The following is a 22,422-nucleotide window of genomic DNA, read 5'->3' as shown; positions in this document are numbered from 1 at the left end:
GTCATTTTTCAAAATATAGAATCTCACAGCATTAACCAAACTTATAACAGTAGCAATATTTTCTTGATTATTCGGAAAATGACCCCCTCCCTACTTTATTGCTTATTTCTTAACAAATTTCAATTTCATGCCATTTGGCTTACTTTTAATCTACACAAACACCATGCAGCATATAAACTCACAAAAGAAAATCTGCTTAGGATACACGCAGCGTAAACCAGACTCAGAACTGATATCTGAACAAGAGTTATATAGCTTCCCACTGAATACACATTACCTGCACCTTTAATGTATTTGCTGTTCAAAAATACCATAATATCTCATAATCATAATCATACATACTAAGAAATAATTATGAACTCTGCCACTTCCACCAAGCTGTAAGACATGACCACGAAACTAACACCAGTTGAACAAGATGAAATTTCGATTTATAATAATAAGTAGTAGTCACTAATAATAATGTCTGTCTTGATTCATGTAAAGCAGGATAGATAATAGATACATGAATTCGAAATGAGATTCCTAAAAGTAGTGAATCATATAGGTGCTGCTGCAACAGCAGATAAATGAACAAAACCTCCATGTGAAATGTCGACAACAAAAACCTCGCATTATCCTTGAAGGAAAAGGAAAACAAAACTTGACTGGAAATGGCATGAAGCCATCAACCATAAGGTTTAAGCAACAAGTGGTAGATGAAATTAACCATGGGTGTTGACAGCTTCCCAGAGCAAGTTCTTAGGCATCGGATTGGAAAGATCTCGAGCTTGAAGAGCTGCATCCCTAAGGGTCTTAAGGGTCGAAACATTAGCCTCCCAGAAAGACAGACTCCTGTAAGGCAAATTGTGCTTCTTGCAAAGATCCTTCACCACAGGGGCAACCTTTCTGAGATTGCAACGAGGCAAACGAGGGAACAAATGGTGCTCGAGCTGGAATTGTAGTCCACCAAACAACCAATCCATCCAAGACGCGCAAGCAATGTCAATCGATCCAAACGTCTGTTTCTCAAACCAATCATTCCCATGAGGCTGTCCAACATACACATTGGCAGAGAAATGGTTCAAAGTAAACTGAATGTGCTGAAAAGCAGTGATCACGAAGCTGGCGAGCACGAACATGAACCTCTCTTCCCAACTAGGCAAGCAGGAAACAAGGAGAGGATACCAAGTCCAAAACACCATGATCCCCATTATGTTCAAACCCCTATTGATCACCTTCCTGTTAGGGTTAAACAACAGCAATAAGGTCTGCACATACAAATTAATCCTAGCAACAACCATCACAGGATAATATGTCATATGCTGATAACTCACAAGAAACCTTGCAACCGGATCAAAATCCATCTTCCTTCCATAGAAAACAGAGGTCATATTATTGAAAAACTTCGTCGACACCGCGAAAACCGGTATGTGTTGCAGATCTGGGTCATGATCTAAACTATTACAGGCAATGTGGTGTGCATTATGAGTCCATTTCCACCAAGCCATACTAATCCCAGTCAAACAATTCCCAGTCAAAATCTGAGCAACCTTATTATACTTAGGACTTGACATAATCTGATAATGCCCAGAATCATGCCCTAAATAAGCACTCTGAATCCAAGCCATACCCATCAATGCACCACAACCCAGATGCACAAGCACATTATCAGACCAAATCACACCATAAACACATAGACTTAACATTATAAAAATTGAAATAAAGATATAGATTACAGCATGCCCTTTCTTTTCAAACAAACCCATTTTAGTAAATTCATTATGAAGCTTTCTGTAATCCTTTGACATATCTGTAACCTCAAAATCCTTCAAATAATACCCATTAAAAAATTGATCAAGTTTATTCCATGTAGTACCTGGGTGATATGCTATGAATGCATCTGTAACATCATTACCAGCAAGTGCTAACAATGGTATATCTCCACCTGGATGATCTTTCGCCCAATTTGTAACATCATAAACTTTCCCTTGAATTGAAATCCATAGATCTCCTGCTTTGTTGTGATTCTTCAGTTCATCAGATGTGATGTATTTCTTTGCTTCCACCATTGTTAAACAAACAATGCAAGATCAAATCTTTATCAGATTTTCACCCTACCCAGAAAAAATTACAGATTTTCACGAATTTGAGGATGTGGGTATTGCACAAATTTATCAAATTAACCAAAATAAAGCAACCCCATTAAACGGGTTGGTTTCTTATGATTAAATTTGAATTTATTTCAATTTTTTGGGATTATAGAAGTAATTTCTGGGTTTACAATGAGAGAGGAAGAAGATGAGGATGTGAGCGGAGCAGCGAGGCAGAAGGAAGGGGAAAGGGTTGGAGTTAGCCTGTGAGTAGGAGTATATACCGTTTTTAAAAGGGATATATTTATTTAATTTATGGTGGAAATATATCAAAAAATATTTAATAAAAATAATATTTTTAAAAAAATAATGAGCTGTCAATAAAAAATTGTAAAGAAAAAATGGTATGAATGTGAAAGGAGTTGGCAAAAGCCAAAAGAAGAGATTATGAGTCACGAAGTAATGACCACGGAAAAAGGACAAGAATAATGCAATTTTGGATGGTTGGTTTCTAAGGATTTTGAAAAGGTGTGGACTCAGTATAACGTTTTTGTTGATATTTTCTTGGCCTACTTAGATTGATTTCGGGTTGTCTTCTTCTATTATTCGAGGAACCTACCTAGCTTAACAAGTCTTAACTGCCTTGCCATATCATGGAAAAAACAAATATTTTTAAAGTACTTTGTATATAAGAAGCCAGCCTTAGGAAATTACAATTTATGGAGTATTAGTGTATTACTATCATAATTTTTTTTATTATTATTTATTTCTTTTTGTAACGGAATTACTATCATACTTTAAAGTTAAATACATTTATATAAAATTCGTGTTCATCTAATCAACAATCATCCTACATTGAACTCTTGAAGATGTATTAACGACTTAACGTAGTTCTCATATGATATAATGACATCATGTGAACTTATTAGACTAAGGGTTTGTTCTGATTTACTAAGCTAAATTTAACTGACTGGAGCTAAGCTGAACTGAAATTAAGCTGAAAAAAATATGCCCTAAATTAAAATTAAAATTAATTTTTTTTAAAACCATATCGCATTAACTTTTTATTGAGAACTTAATATTATAATATAGTTTTGCAGTTAATTGAAATTGAGTTACCCTTATTTACTATTTTCATACTCGTCTTATCTCAACTCATCTAATATACGTAATATTTTGTATTTCAATCAATATTACCCTAAAAGTCATCCGAAACTTCACTTCTTGATTGTATATGTGATATGTAATTAAATCGGTAGCCAAGTATAGTCAATGTGATTATAATTAAACTATCATTATGATCAAGATTCGTTGTTGAATTCTTATATGGTCTTCAAAAGTTAATTTTCTTGTTAAATGACTATGAATAATATGATCCGATTGTTGTATAATATGATAATTGAGGTTAAAAAAAAAACAAAAAACAAAAAAGGGAGAAAAAAAAAAGGGTGAATTGAAAATAATGAAATGACAGCAAGAAAAGGAAGCATATAAAAAAAGTAAACAAGGACAAAAAGTGAGAACGTGCGTGTCGTGCAAAGAGAGTAATTTCCCACATTCTACAACGTCATCTGTCGACTACAACTTAGATATTTTCATTTTCATGAAAATGTTAAAGCCTTGACTCTATCAATTTCAGACGCTCCTTCATTAGCGCGTCTCTCAATAGTAATCACCTGACCTTAATTAATTAATTGTAAAATCATACTTGTACCCAATTAATTAAACAATTTAATATCTTTCAAAAAAACAAAAAAAAAATTAAACAATTTAATACAGTAGTTATTTGTTTGATATGACCAATGAGGCAATAATTTAAAATACAGTAGGTTAAGATCATTGTTAGATAATATTTATATTATCTAACAATCATACTGTATCAATTTATTGTTTAAAATACCAATGAATTCAATGTTTTATTTTTTTCTTTTCATTAAATCATTGTTATCATTTGAAGGTTAAGATCACATCATATCATATCAATTGATAGTTTAAAACATCAATGAATTGAATTAAATGTTTTTTTTTCCATTGACTCATTATTATCATTATTTGAAGGTTAAGAACATAACAGATCAATAGTTTTTAAACACCGTACCAATGATTTACATGTTTTTTTTTTTTTTTAAAAAATTAACTCATTGTTGTCATTTGAAGGACAGTGAAGGTTAAGGTCATATCAATATAATTAATAGTTTAACACAACATCAATGATTTTAAGGTTTTTTAGTTAGCACATCAATTCTTATATACACTTGGGTATATTCTAGATTGTTTTTAATTTTGTAGCTAGCTAATTAACTTGGCATGTTGTTGGCTTTTCCCTTAAAAAATAACTTGGAAATTGTCACATTCAAAAAAAAAATGTAAGTCAACACGACAACACTCAAATTCGTGTCATCGTGTGTGTATGAGAAGTTGAGAACCTTACCAGGACATGCATGGCAAGAATATATACTTGCACAAGCCATGCATTCCTTTTGTATTATATACGAAGTATGTAATGCAAGTATAATTATTGTTTTTTTTTTTTTTTTACTTGTTTTTATATATACAAGAATATGATTCCAAGTACCAGATTCTTGTACTATGTTAATACTCTGTAATACTAATGTGGGGAAGATATCGATGCCTCATGCAGTCATGCATAAGATTAAGTTATATACTTATAAATACTACGAGTACTTAATTATGGGTGTATGATATAATTGTTGATTATGTTGTTAAATTAAATTTGTTGGAGTCTAATTTTTCTTTCATAAGCTTAATTTTTTTACTTAATTGGGAATAACTTAATAACATATGATAACATGATAAGATCTACTCCATGTCGATTGGGCTGGTGAAAAAAAAAAACAAAGAAAATCAAAACCTTAAGAGGTAAGTAAATAAAAGGGCTTAAACAGTTAAACTTATCAATAGTCTTACGTTACTCGTACCATAGTAATGATTTTGAGTACCAGGCCACTTGGGCGGCAAGTACAAAAATTCAAGTTTGGTACCTTAAGACTTAAGTACAGTATTATACAAGTAATTGCACAACTACTATAGAATATTCTTACAGTAAAATAGGAAGTACTCCGTATTATTTAGTTGCTAATATAATAAATTATACATACACTAAAGCATTGAATAATTGAGTATTGAGTGTGTCTATGGTCGTACAAAGTGGTTGGTTGTTGATCGTTACGAGTATAAAGTTCTTCGATCAGGTCGTAATCTTTATTTGATGTATGTATTTCTTAATCTGTCATAATCTATTACTACATCCAGTTCAAATTACTCGCAACTTTGGGGTATTATTTGTGAGATATAAAATATTCCAAAGTTGCGAGTAATTTGGACCGGAGGTAGTATATAAATTTGGGATACTTAAGATGAAGATTATAGGCTAGCAAATAGTATGCAATATCATTGATACATGGAAATTGATTTTGACACACCCTAAATTGATTTTGGCACACCCCTATGTGAGAGCACAGTTTTAAGAGTGCTCTATGCTCTTCTTCACATAGGGGTGTGCCAAAATCAATTTAGGGTGTGCCAAAATCATTTCCCTTGATACATGCATGTACTTCTTCACAAGTCTTTCCATGTATATGAAGCGGGGTGCATCATCATTAATAAAATGGTTACGATTTGGTAAATAAATTAAATGTCGTTTGGTCCAAGTCCAGCTATAATAGGCAATATATAGTAATGGCAATAACTCAGTTCAATAAGACAATAACCCATTATTTACAACTTATTTTAGAAATTCTTCCATACGTGCTTTTTTAAGCACCTCATTAAAACTTTTATACTAGTATTATTTACGTACACCACTTTGACCAATGATCATGCTAACTATATACATAACATCAAACATAGCCACATAAACACTTGTTAAAGCCTTATCAGAACAGGTTAATACGCAACTCTAATCGAGTATCATTTGAGAATGTTTTTTTTCATACATAAGTGGAAATCACATATGAGCACCTAATTTTAGATGACAATGAGTTGAGAGTAAATAAACTCCATAACTTGTATGAATGTGCTTTATTTCAGTTCTTTAAAAAAAAAAGGGGGCTTTATCAGTGGTGCATTCTGCCCATTGCGTTATACATGCTTAAACTTCTTTAGCTGAGCCCAGTTACAAAAAGTCCATACTCCCTGCTAATTAGCTTTTTATGAAGTGGACAAACAAAGCCCAAACTTTGAAAGTCTCTGAAAGTTTTTGTTTTTCTATTCAACTTAATTTATTTTTGCCAAATCTTTTTGTTACAATACTTTTATTAATACTTTTTTTCGCTCGTGTTGAGAAACATGCAAACATGATTGAATTGAAGTTCACATGTGGTAATTGAGGTCAATGAAGACTTTACTAAGTACAATTATTTGTATAAAGTACAATAATGTATATTATTTTATTGATTTATTTTGGCTATATAAATGAAAGTTCACGTATCGTGAACTTAGGTTGGAAAACAAGAAAGAGTTTTCCTACCATTCTACTACTTGCTTCCTATCTTCATCCCTTCACTGATAAATATCTTACCATCAGTAAAATATTTTTAACAGCTCGCTTATTTTACATTTTTCTTATACTCACCAACTTCTTACTTTCTCCATTTTTTTTTAAACTTAGATTTACTCTAATTTTCATAAAATTCTTAGTTTACAATATCTACATTGATCAAGTAGAATAAATAAAATGAAGATTCTATAATTTAACCATTAATTAAGCTCCACCTCCACCATTCTAAATCTTTCTTTTTCATTGGTTCTTAATTAACCAAAAATTTGTGTTGGCTTCTAATTAGCCATCATTCTTCTCTCTTTATCTATATAATTTACTAAAAGTATATTTCATCATTATTGCTCTCCAAACTAATCATAATTCATACAACTTTATATTGATGAGACCACTTCTAATTAGTAATCTAGACTTGACTATCTTTCCATTCATGCAAATGATGGGCCCTTTAACACATGCTTCCTCAGAATCGTTCCCTTAAAACATTAGACATACTAACATTTGTGCCAGAAGGCCCAGTTTATTTTCTTTGCAAATTATGTGACAACCTGGATATTATTATTTTAAATATTTTTTGTATATAAATATTTCCTCCTTTAGCACATTACAATAATCTAATTGAAGAATATAAGTTGAGCTAACAACGTCATTTCTCAACTAAACATGTTGCAGATAAGGTGGTACCATCTTTGTTTTCTTTCCATTTCTTTATTTCCCTTCCCCCAATTTTATTGCTTGGATTATTTTAGACAAAAGCCCCTTTATAATGTCCGTAATTCCAACATAATCATCTCTTAAATCTCGATTTTCTAGTCTATCACCTTGAAAAAATAATCCGCTCATCAATAAATACAATATACGCATTGTAGTACTACAAGAGAAAATTACACTTTACATAACGATAGTAAAGACAGACAAAAGTTTAGACTTACAGATATACATAAGGATAATTATAGAAGAAAATCGATAAATTTGGATGATTTTGTCATTCTCTAAATCTACGATGAGTTTATATTATCATGACTCCCGATAATCTCTCTAGGGTCTTTCAATATATGTCAACTCCAAAGCCAAGAAATGACAAAATCTATGTCTTTCAATAATCAATAAATATATTTCATGGAACATTCTGAAACTGTACCTCTCCTTGAATTTGTGGTCCTTCATTGATTCTTCTAATTAATACTTCAAAATTCCACCAATTCAAATTCAAGCATAACATAAATCTCTTATTCCATAAACCTGTATTTTCTCCTTAAACACTAAACTCATACTACTAAACAACATGGATACTTCACAACCTCTAGCAACAGAGAGCTTCTCATACAGTTGGTTAGCAACAACAGAATCAGAATTACACAAAACCATCTCAAACAACTTATCATCAGAAACTTCTCACAACTTCGATTTCGACATTTCAATCTCGAAAACTAGTCCCTCTTCACTTGTTCATGCTGATAAACTCTTCTCCAATGGCCTCATATTGCCTCAGTCCCTCGACGAGTCAGGGGACAACAACTATTATGCTTCAACCCCATCACCATTACTTATCAGCTCCACAATTCATCATCATCATCCATCTTCGTCGTCGTTTCGAAGAATGTTGATGGGAAAATGGAGTAAATTTGTACCTAGGAAAATACTCAGCAAGTACATAAAATGCTTGATTCCTAGGAGAGAATCAATAGGCAGGGGTGGAACAAGAGTTGATGATGTGAATAGGATAACTTGGGAAGTAAAAAGTTGGACTACTAATAATACTCCTGTAATTGCTTCTCCTATTAGAGAGAATTCATCAGCTTATTATTCAGCAGCAGCAGCTTGGAGTGATATTGATGAGAGCTCCATTCGTGATGCTATTCTCTACTGTAAAAGATCTAGTACTGGTTTATGTTAGTCTTACATTTGTTTTAAATGTTTTGTAATTTTTGTTCAGTGATCTTTAGAAGATGAATCTTTTTCCCAATTTCAGATTATATTGTAATTATTGTTGTTGTGTTAAGTTGATCATGTTACTATGTTAGGCTTTGAATGTACAGGGCTAGCTACGTGCGGGTGTGACAAGTACTTCAATTTGGTTCGGTTTTTGACCTTAAGGTTTTAAGGTTATGTGTTCAAATGTTATGTACGGAGGTTTTAAAAGTCGGGGTATTCTGTTATTATTTGTCCATCTTTAAAGGTGTGACAAATATTTTAGACTAATTAGATCTAAATGAAATGTACTCTAATCGGCCATTTATCATATTAAAATATAACTCATAATCAATCGATTTGCAATTCCTATCTGTTCTTAGGGTAAGACCTCTACACTCAAATAATTAATTAACCTAGTAAAACTTAGTATGAACTCGTATATTAATTCTTGAAAGATGGTGAAGAATTGTTCTTGAAAGGAGGTTTAAATTAGAGGGCCCAGAAAGAGTGGTTTGTCGAGTATAATAGGAAATGCAGATTTTGATTTGGTTAGTAATATTGCAACTTTTGATTTGGTCGGTCCACCACTCGAGCGCGCACTCTCATTAGAAGACACCTTTTTGTTTGTACAGTAGGCGCTTGTAATTTAGCTAGCTTAACCATACCCATTATGTTGGGCCTATGTCTATATTCCAAATTATGATTATTCCTACCACCGTGGTGTAACCCTTGTTACTCTCCCCCAGTTTCAAATTAAAATGTACCACTTTTATTTTTGTAAATTTTAGTCAGGGATGATAATTGAATGAAGAAAGTGAGGAATGAGGATCAAGGAGTGGAGGAATGGTTAGTCCCTCTATATTTCTTCAATGTGACCATGATTTGATTCTCACCCCTACCCTTCCTGTTATAGGAGAGGCACCCCGTATTTTAGTGTATAAAAATAAAAAATAAAGTGAAGAGAGTGCTTCATTTGAATTGTGATTAGTTATCACTATACATAAATTAGGTTGAAAACATTAATGCAGATGAATAAATTATTGTAAACGACTTTACGTAAGATTGTTGTTTTAACATTGATTGGATTAAGCAAAGATTTTGTAAAGGAACAAGGTATTGACATGTGGCCTAATTGTATAGTTTTAGCATTTAAGCTATTATTATATGAATATGTCCAATAAACTCCATCTTGTTAGGAGTAAAATAATGAGTTAAGCTTTCCAAATGAGGAGTTTCGTAGAGTAATTTGTCTTTCCTGAACAAGATGGTCAAGAAAGTCAACTACTAAATTTAGTTTGTATAAACAACCATTAAGAAACCTCCATGGTACTAAAAATACATGGACAAAGTGTAGTAGGTTAGCTTATTAGGTTACATAGTCTCAATTAATTAGATGAAACAAAGAAGTAGTATTATATGCTCTCGTGTTTTTCTTGAGTTTAGTTTTTTAGTTGTCTCTCTCTTTGATTGATACTCCGTATTAAATGATGGTGTAACAACAAGTTAACACCACTACATTAGAGCCAATTAGGACTGGAAGAGAGAGATTGTGTGGGTATAATAGCCAACATCTTAGCTTGGACACAACCTAATTTTATGTCCCCTAGCTAAGATCCTTTGTTTTTCTGTCCCTACTTGCTATTAACAACAGGCAACAAGGATAAGGAGTATTTCAGATATATCTTCTTTGCTGATTAATGTATAATACAACAATAGTTAATTATACTACTATCACCTTTTTAAACATAGCATAAGACACCAAAAAATAAAATCAAATTTCATATACTTTAATTACTCCAATCTATATATCTCTTTGTACACACACAAAAATTAAATATTGAAGTATTCTTTAATATCACTATACTACGTATAATGTTTTTAAATATGTCGGATTACCTTTTAATTTATTTTTTCTTAATCAAAGAAGTATTAACGATAAAATTTGGTTGTTTGCATGTTGTCATCATTTAATTATAAAACACTATATGTATGTTGTATTGTCACCACCACGAAAGTAAGGTTGTTTGGAGATTAATCTTAATACATCAATCCTATTATCTTTTATATAAAAGCCATACAATGTAAGAGTAAGATATATTCAATTGCAAATAAATATTGCTTGCTAGTGTATGCAACACCTATGAGACTATGAGTATATGTCAATTGCAATATCTCAATAGGTAGGAAAAAACAGAGTTGAACATAGTTGGATTATATAATCTAAACCCATATCATATTGTGTAATTAGAGATGTAGAAGATTACATGAAAGAAACATAGATGCGAATGAAAGAAGGGACGAGAAGAAATAGGGGGACCAAGGACAAGGGTGCGTGATCATGTTGGAAAAGGCAACCAAATATCATTGTTACTACCCCATAAAGTAAGGGCATAAAACTGCTATATTTTGGGCTCATTGTGTGCAATTGACACTGTTGATTTATACCCCTAACTACAGGACTAATTTCTCCCTGTACATTGTACTCCTTAAATTTTAAGCCATTAATTAAAGAAGTTGTACATCAATAGTATGGCTTCAAGTGTGATGGAAAGTCGAAAAAATGAATGTCCATTTCACGCGAGGCTCGTTTTAAAGGATTTTGCCCAACCAATCCAAGCTTTTGGGACCATCGACAAGGCATTTGGTTAATAACTTAATATGCATGGTTTCTTGATGTCGAATTTTAGATAAGTGGTTGAAAATGGGCAAACACTATCCTAGTTTGAGAAGTTCTAACTTCTGAGTAGTCTTTAGTGTTCTAGTCAAATTAAAGTAATTGATACGGATTACAAAGTGTCAAGTATGTAATAGAGCTTAAAATAATTGGTACGGACTATAAAGTATCAAATATGTAAAAGAGCAAGTAGCTCATCAAGATAGATGACCTAATTATGTCATGGAATCATATACTTATACTTACAGGTAAATACCGTATGTGTTTCGAGAATTGTTAATTATTTCTAAGTAATCACGTTATACTAAAATTACAAGTCTGTAACAATAGTAGTAATCCTTTACAAGGCTGACTTTAACTCAAAATTTATAACTTAAGGAAAAAAAAAAAACAAAACAAAAATGTCAGAAGTGGGATTTCCACGCCCTCTTTCGAAGACCAGAACTTGAGTCTGGCGCCTTAGACCACTCGGCCATCCTGACTTTCTTGTTAATTTTCATCAGATTAAATACATATTCTAATTAAACCTCCCTTTAAACTCACATTTTTTTTTGACACGTTCTTTAAACTCACATTCTAATTGTTACTTCTGCATCAACACCCTCATCACAGCGCTCCAACTCCACCCCTCGTTAACAACTCAACGACGCCGCCACAAACTCCGCCATCTCATTCGTCAGACCAAGTCGGCGCCGCCGCAATCTGAGAATCACACCTTCAAGTTTTTCCGGCGGAATTGGTGGTTGATTGCAATGAACCCTATTCAATATCAACCAATGGGGCATCCTCCTCCTCCTCAACAATGGGGCCCATCAATTCCTCCAAACCCACCTCCTTCTACCACTTTCTGGAACCCCTGTAATGTTCAACATCACTTTAAAGAATTACATGAAACCCTCTCTCTCGCAAATGCACTGTAAGTTTTTCTCTAATTTCCTTAATTTCTGTTGGAAAAATACTGAAAAAGTTGTTATTTTGAGTTTAATTTAATTGGGTCTTTTTTGTTTTTGTTTTTTGGGTTGTATATGGTAGGCAGAAAGAGCTGGAGATGTTGATGAAGGTTAAGGAAGTAAAAGGGTGTGTGGGAAAAGAGAATGATAGTGATGGTGTTGATGGGTCGATTGATAGTTTAAAAATTGATGAATTTTGTAGGTATTTTGAGGATAATAGGATTGATTTGGGTGCCCAAGAGTTGATTTTAGTGGAGGCTGCAAATGGGTTGATGTCAAAGTTGAGGTATCTGCTTGAGCCTCTTAAGTTTGTTACTGATGATGGGACCCCATGGGAGGAGAAATCTGCTGTTGTTAGATTGAGTGACAAGATTAACAAGTCGAAACGTAATAAGTTGTGGAGGAAGAGGAAGAGACGCCGTGTTGCTGAATCACTTGCTAAGGTTGTTTTCTGTTGCTGATATCAAGCTATTGACCTGAATTACAAGCTTTGGAGTATGTTTATTTTAACTGAAATTTTAATGGTGTGCAGGAGGAGGAGCAATTCAAGAAACTCGACCGAGAAGCTGATGAATGGAGAGCTAAAGAAATTGCCAAGGATATGGCACAACAAAAGGTACCATGTGTTGCATTCACTTGATATATAAAAATGGGACTGTTAGTTGTTGGTTCAGGTTATCCTTATACATGCTGTGCTGTTTAAGTCTGTAAATATAGGCCTTAAAATGTTAATGGTTCAAATGAACTAACATATGGTGAATGTGATCCTCTAGTGACATTCTATGAGGATGGTTAGTATTCTGTAGAGAGCTACCTGCCGTCTTTCTGGCTTGACAATCTGTGCTTCAGAGTTCAGAATTTTAGATGTAGAACTTGTATTGGATACATTTTACTTTGCCAATAGTAGAACTGATTATCATTAAGAGATAATGGGTGTTTGATAATTTTGTGTTGAGCATTATTTGACAAAATGTGGATATGAGATTATGAGCCATATTAATACTATATTTACTTGTTCTAAATCTTAGTATACTCAGGCCGCTTCAGAGAAAGAGAATCATAGGGGAGATGGACAAATGATAGCTATATACAAAGCTGAATTTCTACATTTTTTTTGTCAATAGCATGATACTGGAATTTTCCTTTTTTAATCATTTTAAGTCATTCTTGTCTATGATAAGCATCCATCAATTACTACCTTCAATCTCTAGTTTTAGCAGGGATACTTTCTGCTTAGATGTATCAAAATAGTTTGCCGATGTCTTAGCTATCTACCAGTTGCCACCTGCTATTTGGTCCTAACATTACCATCTTCACATGTATGGTATTTCTACTTTCCTGTCATAACACCATTTTTGCTCTTGCTGTCGCTTTACTGTTAGACTACCATGCTCTTCTGTTGAACAGCACCAGTTGCTGAGAATACATGATCCCTTTACTTTGTCAGTGGCATTCTCTTGAGTAGGACTGATTTGTACGTTAATCTCATGACTATATGCAGGTAGAGAAGATGAAAGTAATTGCAAAGCAGAAGGCTAAAGAGGAGAGGAAGAAATTGGAAGCTGAGGTGAGATTATGCATGTTTAAATGTATTATGTTTAACTTGTATTAATACATATTGTTCCTTCTAAAACTATGCTTTCAACCTAATACCATTCTTTGTTTAGATAATCTCTTCTTATTCTCTAGATATCTTAGTAATATTTACATTGTTTTTAAGGTGAGTTGCTTCTATACTCTATATGGATTACTGACTTTGATGTCAAGTTATCTTCAGCTAGGGCAAAATTTTCCAAATTTTTTTTAGCTTAGATTATAATTTATGTGACCCATATTGTCCTTCTTACTATGCCCTAAACATATACTATCTGAAATTTTCACAATATCTAATATTCTGTAATAAGTTTCTTTCATTTCCCACCCTCTCACCCTCATCCTTTTGTTTCCCTTCATACATGGTGCTGTCTAACTGCATTATATCTTGATTTGGCCTTCTCTATTGAGATTTTTTGAAGTCTGACTATACAGAAGGCTGTCTGATTCTAACAATTATTCATTGAACAAACATGTTCTATGTTTCAGCTTGAGCTGGCATTGATGGTTGAGAAGTTACAAGAACTGCGCTCTGTCAGGATACAGAAGTTGAAAAAACAAGGTATGAATTTTAAATCAAAAACTTACATGGAATATAACGGTCCCATCAATGTTTTCATAGTAATGTATGCTGATACTATGACGTGAAAATCATGCAGGACATTTTCTTCCAGAAGAAGATGACAAGTTTCTTGAAAGAGTTCGAGCTGCTGTTGAAGAGGAAGAGCGCCAAGCAAAGGCTGCTGCAGCAACAGGTGCAGCCAAGGATGCTATTGCAGCTGCTGAAGAATCTAGAAAAGTTACTCGGGGTAAGGATGAATCCAGTAAGGATGATGGTGAAGAAAGTGAAGAACAGATAACTCAGAGTAAAAGTGGGCTTGACTCTCTTGCTTCCACTAGCAAAGAAACTGAAAAACAAGGCTCTGATAGACAAAGCCATGGTGCATATGACTATGTGGCTAATTTACCCCCGGAGTTCTATCACTATTATCATGGAAGTAATACTGACATGGGTACCCTGATTGAGGTAATTAACGTAGTTTATTTATTTTTTATTCACTCTAGGTTTTATACAGATTTCCTAATCAATCTCTTATGCTATCTTTATATATTTTTGAAGATCGTCTCTATAATAAGCCCTAGAAACCGAAAATGAGGAGGATGAGGCATCCATGACAAAAAAAAAAAAGAAAATTAAACGTAATATTTTGATAAACACGTGCATCGACAGTATCTTCATAGTTTGCTCATAGTCTCTCCAGCCTTTTTTCGCCCAGAAATAAAAATTGCCGAGATGTTTACCATGGTCCTTAATACACCCCGGTAGTCCAATTGGGTAGGTGGAACCATCCAAAATGTCCAGAAACGGTCATTTTACCCGTTCGCAACTTTCACCGATTTCGTAAACTCAAGCCTATTACGTACGTTTATGACAACGTATAATGATCATATATGGTTTCAAGCGGGATTATATGGCCCCGAGATGTATCCTTTAGTGTCTCATGGCTTTTCACCACCGGGCTCCAAAACCTCAAAATTTCCTCAAAAAGCGTGGATTTTAGCTTTCAATTTTGTAATTTTTTGACCTGTTTTCGCCCAGAATTAAAAATTGCTGAGATGTTTACCGTGGTCCCTAATACCCTCCGCGAGTCCTATTGGGTCGGTGGAACCATATATATCCTGAAACGATCATTTTACCCGTTCGCAACTTGCACTAATTTTGTAACCTCAAGCCTACCATGAGCTTTACCGACAACATATAATGATCATATATGGTTTCAAAAGGCATTATATGACCTCAAAACATATCTCGTAGGGTCTCAAGGTTTTTCACTACCGGGCCCAAAACCTCAAAATTTCCTCAAAAAGCGTGGATTATAGCCTTTAATTTTGTAATTTTTTGACATTTTTTCTTGAAGAAATAAAAATTGCCGAGATTTTTGCCATGGTCCCTAATACCCCCTGGGAGTCCAATTAGGTCGGTGGAACCATCCAGTATGTCCCGAAACATTCATTTTATTGGTCCGCAACTTGCACCGATTTCGTAAACTCAAGCCTACCACGAGGGTTAATGACAACGTATAATGATCATGTATGGTTTCAAACGGCATTATATGACCCCAAGATATATCCCTTAGTGTCTCAAAGCTTTTCGCCATCGGGCCCCAAAACCTTAGTATTTTCTCAAAAAGCGTGGATTATAGCCTTCAGTTTTGTAATTTTTTGACCTTTTTTTTGCCCAGAAATAAAAATTGCCGAGATATTTACCATGGTCCCTAATACTCTCCGGGAGTTTAATTGGGTCGGTGGAACCATCCAATATATCCATAAACGGTTATTTTACAAGTTCGCAACTTGCTCAGTTTTCGTAAACTCAAGTCTACCACGTACGTTTATGACACCGTATAATATCATATATGGTTTCAAACGACATTATATGACCCCGAGATGTATCCCTTAGTGTCTCAAGGCTTTTCGCCACCGGGCCCTTAAACTTCAAAATTTCCTCAAAAACCGTGGATTATAGCCTTCAATTATGTAATTTTTTGACCTTTTTTCGCCCGGAATTAAAAATTGCTGAGATGTTTACCATGGTCCCTAATACCCTCCGCAAGTCCAATTGAGTCGGTGGAACCATCTAATATATCATGAAACGGTCATTTTACCCGTTCCCAACTTGCACTAATTTTGTAACCTCAAGACTACCACGGACTTTACTGACAACATATAATTATCATATATGGTTTCAAACGGCATTATATGATCTCAAAATATATCCTGTAAGGTCTCAAGGTTTTTCGCTAACGGGCCCAAATTCTCAAAATTTCCTCAAAAAGCGTGGATTGTAGCCTTTAATTTTGTAATTTTTTGACTTTTTTCTCGAGGAAATAAAAATTGCCGAGATTTTTGCCATGGTCCCTAATACCCCCTGAGAGTCCAATTAGGTCGGTGGAACCATCCAATATGTCCTGAAACATTCATTTTATTGGTCCGCAACTTGCACCCATTTCGTAAACTCAAGCCTACCATGGGCGTTTATGACAACGTTAATGATCATGTATGGTTTCAAACGGCATTATGACCTCGAGATATATCCCTTAGTATCTCAAGGCTTTTCGCCATCAGGCTCCAAAACCTCAATATTTCCTCAATAAGCGTGGATTATAGCCTTCAGTTTTGTAATTTTTTGACCTTTTTTTAGCCTAGAAATAAAAATTGCCGAGATGTTTGTCGTGGTCCCTAATACTCTCCGAGAGTTCAATTGGGTCGGTGGAACCATCCAATATGTCCAGAAACGGTCATTTTACCCGTTCGCAACTTGCACCGATTTTGTAAACTCAAGTCTACCACGTACGTTTATGACACTGTATAATGATCATATATGGTTTCAAACGACATTATATGGCCACGAGATGTATCCCTTAATGTCTCATGGCTTTTCGCCACCGGGCCTAAAACCTCAAAATTTCCTCAAAAAGCGTGAATTATATCCTTCAATTATGTAATTTTTTGACCATTTTTCGCCCGGAAATAAAAATTGCCGAGATGTTTACCATGGTCCCTAATATCCTCCTGGATTCCAATTGGGTCGGTGGAACCATCCAAAATGACCAGAAATGGTCATTTTACCCGTTCGCAACTTGCAGCGATTTCCTAAACGCAAGCCTACCACGGGCGTTTATGACAACATATAACGATCATGTATGGTTTCAAATGGCATTATATGATCCCGAGATATATCCCTTAGTGTCTCAAGGCTTTTCGCCACCGGGCCCTTAAACCTCAAAATTTCCTCAAAAAGCGTGGATTATAGCTTTTAATTATGTAATTTTTTGACTTTTTTTCTGCCCAGAAATAAAAATTTCCGAGATGTTTACCGGTTCCTAATACCCTTTGGGAGTTCAATTGGGTTGGTGGAACCATCCAATATGTCCAGAAACCGTCATTTTACCCGTTCGCAACTTGCACCGATTTCGTAAACTCAAGTCTACCTCGTACGTTTATGACACCGTATAATGATCATATATGGTTTCAAACGACATTATTTAACCCCGAGATGTATCCATTAGTGTCTCAAGGCTTTTCTCCATCGGACCCTAAACCTCAATATTTCCTCAAAAAGCGTGTATTATAGTCTTTAGTTTTGTAATTTTTTGACTTGTTTTTGCCGAGAAATAAAAATTGTCGAGATGTTTATCATGGTCCAACACCCTCCAGGAGTTTAATTAGGTCCGTGGAACCATCCAATATGTCTAGAAACGATCATTTTACCCATTCGCAACTTGCACCGATTTCGTAAACTCAAATCTACCTCGTACCTTTATGACACCGTATAATGATCATATATGGTTTCAAACGACATTATATGACCCCGAGATGTATCCCTTAGTGTCTCAAGGCTTTTCGCCACCGGGCCCCAAAACCTCAAAATTTCCTCAAAAAGCGTTGATTATAGCGTTCAATTATGTAATTTTTTGACCATTTTTCGCCCGGAAATAAAAATTACCGAAATCTTTACCATGATCCCTAATACCCTCCTGGAGTTCAATTGAGTCAGTGGAACCATCCAATATGTCCAGAAACGATCATTTTACCCGTTCACAACTTGCACCGATTTCGTAAACTCAAGTCTACCACGTACGTTTATGACACCGTATAATGATCATACTTGGTTTCAAACTAGATTATATGACCCCGAGATGTATCCCTTAATGTTTCAAGGCTTTTCGCCTCCGGGCCCTAAAACCTCAAAATTTCCTCAAAATTGGCCCGGAGTTCTATCACTATTATCATGGAAGTAATACTGACATGGGCACTCTGATTGAGGTAATTAACGTAGTAGCTTATTTAGTTTTTACTTATTCACTCTAGGTTTTATGCACTCTGACATGGGCAGTCTCTTATTCTATCTCTATATATTTTTGAAGATTGTCTCTATAATAAGCGTTGTAAACCGAAAATGAGGAGTATGAGGCATCCATGACAAAAAAATAAAAAATATAAAATAGTATAATTTGAAACGTAATATTTTGATAAACAGGTGCACAGGCAGTATCTTCATAGTTTGCTCATAGTCTCTGCAGCCGTTGTGATCTTATAAGTGCTGTGCTCCTGAAACTTAGTCATGCCAAACAAGTGTGGTGAAACTTGATGTAGAATGTTGTGGATCCCAGATAATGCCTTAGTTACTTATTAGGATAACCACAGGGTTCTTGTACTGCTCTAATGAAATTTGGGGACTTACTGACTTACATACTACTCCTTCATGACCCATGCTTATATTGTGATATGGATTTGTTACAGATAAATTGACTGGGTTATAGTCTGCATAGGTGGCTTAATAGAATAATGATTTCTAGAATAAAGATTAGGCAGTGATTATAGAGGTAACAGCCAATGGCATGTCAATGTTAATACCTCATTTTGCATCTGTTTGACATAGGACTCTTGGAACAGAGATTTGTGACAGGATGCAGGGACTTAAGAACTCATTCGAAAGGAGAGTGAGGATAGGTTGGAGAACTGAATTTAAATTTCCTTAGTCTTAATCTTTGAGGACAATGGATATTTAGAAGCCCTTCTGGACAATTTTAACCTAGCTAGTGATAGTGCTAAGCTCTACTATTTCTGTTTGTCCTTTTTATATCGTTGAAGTTATCCAATTTCAGACACAAAGGTCTGGTTAATGAATAATGATCAACGATTAGCTTGCTTGATACTTGGTTATCTTACTGAGAAAACTTAAAATTTTCTCCATTTTGTGTTTTGACATATTTTGCCTCTAAAACTTTTTTGCAGGTTCGGAGAACATGGGATGCATACATAAGGCCTGGGGGAAGGTGAGAATGCTCTGCACCCTACCTTTTGTGGTCCTTTTGTTCTAACTTTGCGGATTAAATTTTATGCAAAAAGAGTTGAATTAGTATGATTTATGAATGATAGGAATAGCACCAGCCAGAGAAAATTAAAGCTGAAAATTTGAGACACAGTTGATTAGATCCACTAAAAAGAATACATGGTCAAATTATCCTTGGTTCTTGATTCAGCTTCAACACCTATATCGAACCATTACCATTACCATTACCAACGACTGAATGACTGTTGTATGGCAAAATATCTCTTCTGCATTGTGTTTCTTGATTATCCTTTCAATGACTAATATTTTACGTGTTTTAGTCGTATTCCAGGGCACTGGGTTCAACCACCCCCTCCAGCAGACGAAGTATGGGGATCATATCTTGTGCAGCGTAGATGATACTTCAATAACAACTAATTGGTGTCGCTGCAACTTTATTGAGGAACAGCTGAAATTCAGTTGTGTGCACCCTTAATGAACAGCAAAGTGTGTTTACTTGTGTGCTAGACTCCGTCAGGCAAAGATAATTCAGCTGTGCACATCCTTAATGAATAGCAAGGTGTTGTGACAGATATCAACAATCAACAATGGTAAAGCAAGAAGTATCTTGAGAGTAAAGGAGATTCTCTCAAGCACACCACCTCTCTTCTGGCTCCATCCGTTGCAAGTGCACGCTCCACAGCTCTCAAAGGATTTGAATTGTTGTTTATTCTATTTTGTCAAGGTGCTCTATCCTATTTGATCCACTGCCAAAGTTGTCCTTTGATAGGTCTCATACCTCGAAAATATAGAGAAACATTTACCAGCAAGTTCAATTTCTTTATTTTTGTCTTCTCACTATATGGATGATCATCTCTAGATTGTTTTCAGCTCCAGATTAATCCAGGTTTGTTTCAGTTCGAGCATATGGGATATGGCGCAATGTTCCCAAAGAAGTTTGCTTGACAGCACAAACTCATAGATAGGTTATGCAATTAAGACCAGATCAGCAAAGTAGATGCACAAGTTCTCGTTCAGCTCATATGCTGCTAGACGTCCTAGCTGATTTTACCGATGATAATGTAAATGTAACACGGCAACACGCTGTCGGGCTATACAAGTGAAGTAATAGGCAGTATCAGGATCTTAATCTGAAAAATGGACATATTTTCCTTTGTTCACAGTCTATCTTCGGGTGTTGCTCAGTCATTCAGTCCAACCTATGTGAAATGTCCAATACTCCCTCGAACAATCAAAAGTCCTTAATTCGATGTTTATGTCCTCCAAATATACATTTTTAGTATTGTCAATTACTCTGTCATTGAGAAGTAAATATTCATTTTGAATAATATTATTAGTTAAATTGTTTATATTTTTGTTGTATTCTCTCCCGCATCTCATACTCATTTTAAGCAAAATCATTTGAGTTGAAAAATTGGATTTAAAAGAGAAACATGTAATACGTGTGAGTGGGAAATTTAGCCGAGGGTTCGAGATGATCCAAATATTAAGCATTTGGGCATCTTATATTTCGGCATTTCATATGCGAAGGTTAAAAATTGTGTTAGAGAGGTCTCAATTTTCATAGAGTTTCCCACCTCCCTGCTGGGACCTTCGCCATTTTCGTTATCAATACAAATAATTTCATTAAAATAAAATTAAAATGATGCTTAAAACAAGTGACCTCAGAGATCTTGGTGGATAAAAGATCATCAAGCGAAATTCCCGTAGAAATCCCATCAAGAGTAGCAAATATTATCATACATCACCGGTCACTCAAATAATCAATTGTAAATTCAGAAAAAAAAAAAATGAAATTTGCAATTTTTGTTTTCTTAAAAGAGCATAATGTATCAGGAAAGATGATATAATCAATCATTTCACAGATAAATCTGTGAAAGAATATCAGTGGGAATCCGTCTTTAAGAGTCATCATATAACATTATGCATTCAATTTTAATTAATAGAAATGTACCTACCTTGTCACCGAAAAATCCTATGCCATCAAAAAAAATTGAATGGAAGAAAAATCGGAGCTAAAGGAAGCCCAGTACATATACATTGTACATATACTGGGTTTTTTAATTTAGCCTATTGATAGATTCATCAAACCACTTATTATAGATCGACGAACTTGCAAACGTAGGCATAATTAAATTAACAAGACAGAAAAATGTGTGAAAAAAATGAGACGGAACCGAAACAAAAGAAAAAGTCGGAACCGGCAATCTGTTTTCGAGATGTTTTCGAAGGTAAACTTGGATGAAGATTGCAATTTATTTAGCAAACCCTCCTATAGGTCCTTCGTTGCAAATTCATTTCTAAATTCAAAAACAAAATTTGAAAAAAAAAAAAGATAAAATATGAGTTATTGAAGAAAATGAGAGAGATGCTCAGGGAATACGAACCATAGATTAAATGAGATATCATGTAAAACTAACAAGAGATTATCAAATGATTTTGTAATCTTTCTCGTCACCGCATCTTCTCATCAGAATGATTGTTGATTGAGAGAGGAAAAAGAGATGAGCTACTGAGAGAGCGGCGAGTAGAAACCCTAGCGTAGTTGAATGAAGAAGACGATTGTAGATTAGGAAGAATGGTGAGATTGGGAGAAGAAGGTGGATGTAATATATAGTGCGGACTGCTGTTAGGGAGTTCAGGTCAGATTATCCTTGGGCTTGTGTTTTGGCCCAATGGTTTCTTCATCCAAATATGCTCATCCAGTCATTCGCATTCTTTGGCCTTTGGGGATTTTGCACTTTTTTTTTCCTTTCTTTTTTTTTAAGTCAGAGAAGATAATCTAGTATAGCCTTAAAGATGGTTAAACTAAAAATTATTAGTAGAATTTCATTAAGACAAAT

General features: G+C 34.6%; 2 protein-coding genes, 2 non-coding genes and 1 pseudogene across 5 annotated transcripts; 2 read left to right on the top strand and 3 right to left on the bottom strand.

Annotated features, from left to right (window-relative positions):
- Positions 1 to 409: 409 nt before the first annotated feature.
- Positions 410 to 2,358, bottom strand: LOC145614319 (delta(8)-fatty-acid desaturase pseudogene; annotated as a pseudogene).
- Positions 2,359 to 7,751: 5,393 nt separating this feature from the next.
- On the top strand, positions 7,752 to 8,710 carry LOC145615499 (uncharacterized). The gene has a single exon (XM_081670575.1). The coding sequence runs from the start codon at positions 7,877 to 7,879 to the stop codon at positions 8,486 to 8,488; it is 612 nt and encodes a 203-aa protein (XP_081526701.1). The 5' UTR covers positions 7,752 to 7,876; the 3' UTR covers positions 8,489 to 8,710.
- Positions 8,711 to 11,381: 2,671 nt separating this feature from the next.
- Positions 11,382 to 20,926, top strand: LOC145614304 (U11/U12 small nuclear ribonucleoprotein 59 kDa protein-like). 2 transcript variants are annotated; one of them, XR_014107087.1, is made up of 10 exons: positions 11,382 to 11,427; positions 11,792 to 12,095; positions 12,212 to 12,572; positions 12,662 to 12,745; positions 13,631 to 13,696; positions 14,212 to 14,284; positions 14,382 to 14,749; positions 19,522 to 19,562; positions 19,666 to 19,826; positions 19,900 to 20,926. XR_014107087.1 is itself a non-coding variant. In XM_081669337.1 (9 exons), exons 1-9 carry the CDS (start codon positions 11,397 to 11,399, stop codon positions 19,976 to 19,978), a joined length of 1,407 nt encoding a protein of 468 aa, XP_081525463.1. In that variant the 5' UTR covers positions 11,382 to 11,396; the 3' UTR covers positions 19,979 to 20,926. The 2 variants fall into 2 exon arrangements, 1 of the variants encoding a protein (XP_081525463.1); XM_081669337.1 differs by lacking the exon at positions 19,666 to 19,826.
- A 104-nt stretch (positions 20,927 to 21,030) lies between these two features.
- Positions 21,031 to 21,178, bottom strand: LOC145615955 (small nucleolar RNA snoR145). The gene has a single exon (XR_014107526.1). It is a non-coding gene; the product is annotated as a small nucleolar RNA snoR145 (small nucleolar RNA).
- Positions 21,179 to 21,239: 61 nt separating this feature from the next.
- LOC145615735 (small nucleolar RNA SNORD24) lies at positions 21,240 to 21,332 on the bottom strand. The gene has a single exon (XR_014107328.1). It is a non-coding gene; the product is annotated as a small nucleolar RNA SNORD24 (small nucleolar RNA).
- Positions 21,333 to 22,422: the final 1,090 nt, after the last annotated feature.

This window comes from Chenopodium album, chromosome 25 (genome assembly GCF_948465745.1).
Source record: "Chenopodium album chromosome 25, dcCheAlbu1.1, whole genome shotgun sequence".
Classification (NCBI taxonomy): domain Eukaryota; kingdom Viridiplantae; phylum Streptophyta; class Magnoliopsida; order Caryophyllales; family Amaranthaceae; genus Chenopodium; species Chenopodium album.
This window is presented reverse-complemented; position numbering and strand designations above follow the sequence as displayed.

Excerpts from the sequence above, each read along its gene's own strand:
- LOC145615499 (XM_081670575.1), top strand. The coding sequence starts at position 7,877 with ATGGATACTTCACAACCTCTAGCAACAGAGAGCTTCTCATACAGTTGG.
- LOC145614304 (XM_081669337.1), top strand. The coding sequence starts at position 11,397 with ATGTCATGGAATCATATACTTATACTTACAG. Across the intron at positions 14,285-14,381 it reads ACAGAAGTTGAAAAAACAAG|GACATTTTCTTCCAGAAGAA; the intron begins GTATGAATTTTA and ends AAAATCATGCAG. Across the intron at positions 14,750-19,521 it reads ACATGGGTACCCTGATTGAG|GTTCGGAGAACATGGGATGC; the intron begins GTAATTAACGTA and ends ACTTTTTTGCAG.